The 4,356-nt window shown below is 34.0% G+C and overlaps 1 protein-coding gene across 2 annotated transcripts; it reads left to right on the forward strand.

Annotated features, from left to right (window-relative positions):
- The first annotated feature begins 681 nt into the window (after positions 1-681).
- LOC107789788 (uncharacterized) lies at positions 682-4,094 on the forward strand. Of its 2 annotated transcripts, none has more exons than XM_075232488.1 (3): positions 682-843; positions 3,356-3,670; positions 3,896-4,094. In XM_075232488.1, the coding sequence occupies exons 1-3, from the start codon at positions 814-816 to the stop codon at positions 3,923-3,925; spliced, it is 375 nt and encodes a 124-aa protein (XP_075088589.1). In that variant the 5' UTR covers positions 682-813; the 3' UTR covers positions 3,926-4,094. The 2 variants fall into 2 exon arrangements, with proteins under 2 accessions (XP_075088589.1, XP_016467142.2); XM_016611656.2 differs by lacking the exon at positions 682-843 and adding an exon at positions 1,282-1,684.
- The last annotated feature ends 262 nt before the right edge of the window (positions 4,095-4,356 follow it).

Here is a 4,356-nt window from a genome sequence, read left to right on the forward strand (position 1 = left end):
CGACGAGATATTAGGGTTTTACTTTAGAAATAATTAATAGCCTTATTTTGAGAAGTGATTTTTCCAAAAGTATTTTTTGTGAGAATCGATTTGTGTTTGGCTAATTAATATGAAAAACACTTTTGAACAGTAATTATTGTTTGGCCAAACTGTTGAAAACTGCTTCTAAGTATATTTTTCTCAAAAGTGCTTCTCAAAAAAGTGCTTTTGGAGAGAAGCTATATTTTTCTGCTTCTCAAAAACTATTTCTGCATCTACTCAAAAATACTTTTTTTTTTCTTTTAAAAACTTAGCCAAACACCTCAATTTTTGGCCAAAAGCATTTTTGACTAAAAAAAAGTATTTTTGGCCCAAAAAAAAAGCTTGGCCAAACAGGGTATAAGCCTAGTTTTATGGCCACGAGAAATGAAAATCAAGCCACTTGAACGAGCTGAATAAGATATATTAGAGATGGAACATAATTTTTTTAACATAGCTCAAGAGAAATAAGTCAAATTGAAGGGAGCAATTAGGATATATTAGTGTAGTTTGTAACTGATCAAGTGAAGAACAAGTTAGAATCAAATCAATAGCATCACTATTAGTTGAATGTTTAAGAATCTGAAGTTACCATTGGCAGGTACAAGAAAAATCTGCAGAAAATGCATTTTATGAATTCCAAAATCTGCAGAGGTGGTTGAAGAATTGAAAATGGATTGGAGGACGGTAGCAGTTTATTCCCACTAACTTTCTTCTTCCTGACCTAGCAGATTGATTTTTCATTTCAAGAGAAAGAAGAAAGACAACAAAATGAGAAATAATTAATTGGAGAAGATGAACATTCGCCACAAGTCTTCTTTTCCGGTTAATATCTCTTTCTTTGTCTTTGTTTTCTTGAAATTTTGACTTGTCTATTCTTAGTTGACGTGTCTTTTTCTGATTGGTGTTACTTGATATGTCAATAGCAAGTAGCATGCACGCGCTTTGATTTGTGTAGAATTGTCAAATAATTGTTCAATAGGCACACTTGTGAGTAGGTTCAAGTGTTTGATTGGAACAAGCGCATATGTATTCACCCAGGTTGAAATGATTTCAATCATCTACAACGTCACTAAACCAAATGTGCATTTTAAATATTTTTATATGTAATTTTTCTAATTATAACTTAGCATAATTAATTTTGATGTAATTTTAAACTAGGAAGTTAACTAGCACACAAGTGAGGGCTATTGTTGAAATATAACTGCTCCGCAAGCCAAATGAAACAGGATATTAGCTGTAGTACATCTTTAGAATGGTTCCTTAAAATAATTAAATCATTACTACTCAAACGAAACAAAAGGAAAAAAAAAGAAATGGATTTAAAAGGCCCTAACGGCTAGTAAACCAAGTTGTGGCCTCTGGGAGAATGGAAGTAGGACGGCAATGCCATTCATGGAAACTCAATGTACAGGCCAAGGCCAAGAACTTGGATTTCAAATTGGTAGCCTCCAACTTTTTACCCAAGTGCAAGTTTTTCCCATTCTCTCTCAAGTTCAAGTACTGCAGATTCTTGATCCATCTTAAATCTGAAACACCCACCTCTCCAAATCCCCAGAAATCAAAATCCTTGAAATCGAAACTCCATCGATTTTTTGAAAGACTCCGTATTCGAAGACGTTCCAAGAACAATAGTAGAGCGATCAGTTCCAAACCAAAGAACAAGGTATGCGTTTCTATAATCCCATTAACATGGAAGATATGATGGCTTCTTGACTTGAACTACGTCTAGGGCTGGGCATATATCGGGGTATAACCAATAGCCCGAACCAAAAAAAGCTAATTGGGTTATCGGTATCGAGTTATTGAGTGTAATAGTTTTGTGTTATTTGATTATTGGGTTATCGGTTTGGGTCTCGGTTTGCCAATTTTTTTAATACTTTAACCGATAACCCAATAAGCTTTATCAAAATTATAATTATACTCTTAGGTATTTAAAGCCATCTTATGACTTCATTCTCTATTAGTATTATGTTTGGACTTCTTAATTTTCAAGATGTAATTGCTACTATTTTTTGTTGTTTCTACTGTGTTTGAACAAGCGGACTTGAGCAAATCTCTTAGTTCCCGATATGAAAGCAGCTTTTGTAATTATCGTCCTCTAATATTTTCAGTGTTAAGTATATTCTGCTAATTGATCTCCCAATAAATCCTCTCGAATAGCCCGGAGTACGCGTGCTACTTTTCGAGAATATGTTATTGCTCTTGCTACAATTGTTGGATAAGTGCATTTCATAGTATCAATATATTTAATATTTCGCTCTTAAATAATAGAACATTATTGTGTTTGATGAAAAAATTAATAATGAGTTCTTTAGTCATTGTCGTCATCCTCTTTTATTTCATAATCTCTTGATGTTTATTCGTGTGTGAATATATGAAGTACATTTGAGCAAAATTTATTGTTGTATGCAATTAAACAAACTTTTTGATGAGGGTAGACATGTGTCCATGAAACTTTTATTCACTATTTAGAACATAATTGAAAGAGTCAAAGTTATAAGATCAATTAGTATTATACGCTACGTTTTTCCCTCTAAATTAAGTTATCTTATCGGATAAACCGATAACTGAACTGATAACAATCGATAACTGATTAACTGATACCGATAACTGATATCTTATCGGTTCAATTATTAGTTTAGCATATGTATAAACCAATAATCGATATATCAAACCGATAATATTCACAACCCAACCGAACCAACAGATAAATTAAAAATAAAAAATTATTTCCCAAATGTATAAAGTAGTAGTGGTGTGTGGTGCAGTATTCTACACCTATCGTCATAGTAGCTGTTGGTATGAAACATTATAGGTATCGCAATCGATTCCCGCTTGAAACACTTTGGATCGAACAAGTTTGGTCAATTCCAAGAAAATTTTGAGTTGGAAACTTGTTCGAGGTATATATCCAATTAATTAATCCCATAAACCAGGGAAGTTAAAGCGGAAATGAAAAATTAGGGTCAAAGAAGCCACTAAATTGAGGTGTTCATCTACTCGTTCTAACCCTCGTTTTAGTAGACATAGAGTGAAATGTACAAGCCCCTTTAGAAAGAGGAGGGGGGCGAGTAAAATATGAAACGAGCCTTGGCAAAGCCTCATCTTGCATGTTTCTAATGAAACTTCTAACTCTAGATAATAGGAGTTTTTGTTTAAATAAAATATGAAACGAGAGACCTCATCGTTGCTCGTCCTCATCAACGACTAAGCGCGATTGACTTGGCATTGTATATCCTCCCTTGTTCAATTTTCTGTTCACCGCCTTATGTTCTATGCTGTCCTAAATATATAATTAACAAATTATGGTATATCTCTATCTTTTCTGATGCAGGCAACGATATCTCAGAGTTCAGTGGTTGTAGGAAACCTAGCCCTCTTCATTCAATCACTGTATCAACGGGACAAAGATGGAATCTTTAAACTTGGTTCTATTGTCTTTATTTGCTTTGCTTCCATATTTAAGAGTTTCATGGCAAGAAAAGCTTGGATATTGTTAGTTTTTGTAATTGGTGCCATAGTTTTTTGCTCAAATGTGATGCATCTCAGATTCAGTAGTAGCCTCTTTGATCATCACTGTCTGTCAAGATTCTTTTGGAGCTCTTTCAAAAATGCTGCCTCTTCTGGCTGTTTATATCTACTCTCTCAGGTGAAAACACAAACTCCTTTTCTATGTTACTCGGACTATGCAAAAATGTTGTTGCACCCGTGTTGAATCATCCAAAAAATTCACTACTTTTGGAGGATTCAACATGTCCGACGGCATTTTTGAAGAGTCCAAGCAACATAGATCCCTTCTCTTAACTTTGATTTTTGATGTCTTTGGTATGATAATGCGCATACGCAGTTGCTGACTTTGTGAAACAATTCTCAGGTGCTTACTGCTATATCTAGAATAATATGACTTTCGCAGTGTCCTATGGGGTGGAATTCAGAATCATTAAAGCGGAAACTGTTTATTCGTTGAATATTATCGTATAGTGTCAAACTTACATTTGAATTTGTATTGAACGTGGTCCATTTGGCAGTTCTGTTAGAATTTTCAAAGTCAAATTAAATTGTCCTCTTTGTCATACTTCAGTCCTTTGAAAAGTTTTATTTCTAACTTCCAATTTGTTTCTAAGTTTTAATTCATACTATATATATATATATATAAAATCTATGTTGATCGAACTCTTCAAAAGTGACGGGTGCATGTCGGATCCTCCTAAAGTGCAGGATCCGACATGAATACACTAGCATAATTGAATAGAGAATGTTTTTCCTTGAAGTACGAGTGACTTATGAGACTTGACTTTACATTTAGCTAGCGTTTGGCCATAGATTCCCAAATTT

This window comes from Nicotiana tabacum, chromosome 2, assembly GCF_000715075.1.
Source record: "Nicotiana tabacum cultivar K326 chromosome 2, ASM71507v2, whole genome shotgun sequence".
Taxonomy (NCBI): domain Eukaryota; kingdom Viridiplantae; phylum Streptophyta; class Magnoliopsida; order Solanales; family Solanaceae; genus Nicotiana; species Nicotiana tabacum.

Bases quoted from the DNA above. Each gene is read 5' to 3' on its own strand.
- LOC107789788 (XM_016611656.2), top strand. From the start codon at position 1,388: ATGGAAGTAGGACGGCAATGCCATTCATGGAAACTCAATGTACAGGCC. The intron at 1,685-3,355 runs GTATGCGTTTCT...TTTCTGATGCAG, and splicing joins GTTCCAAACCAAAGAACAAG to GCAACGATATCTCAGAGTTC. The intron at 3,671-3,895 runs GTGAAAACACAA...AACAATTCTCAG, and splicing joins GTTTATATCTACTCTCTCAG to GTGCTTACTGCTATATCTAG.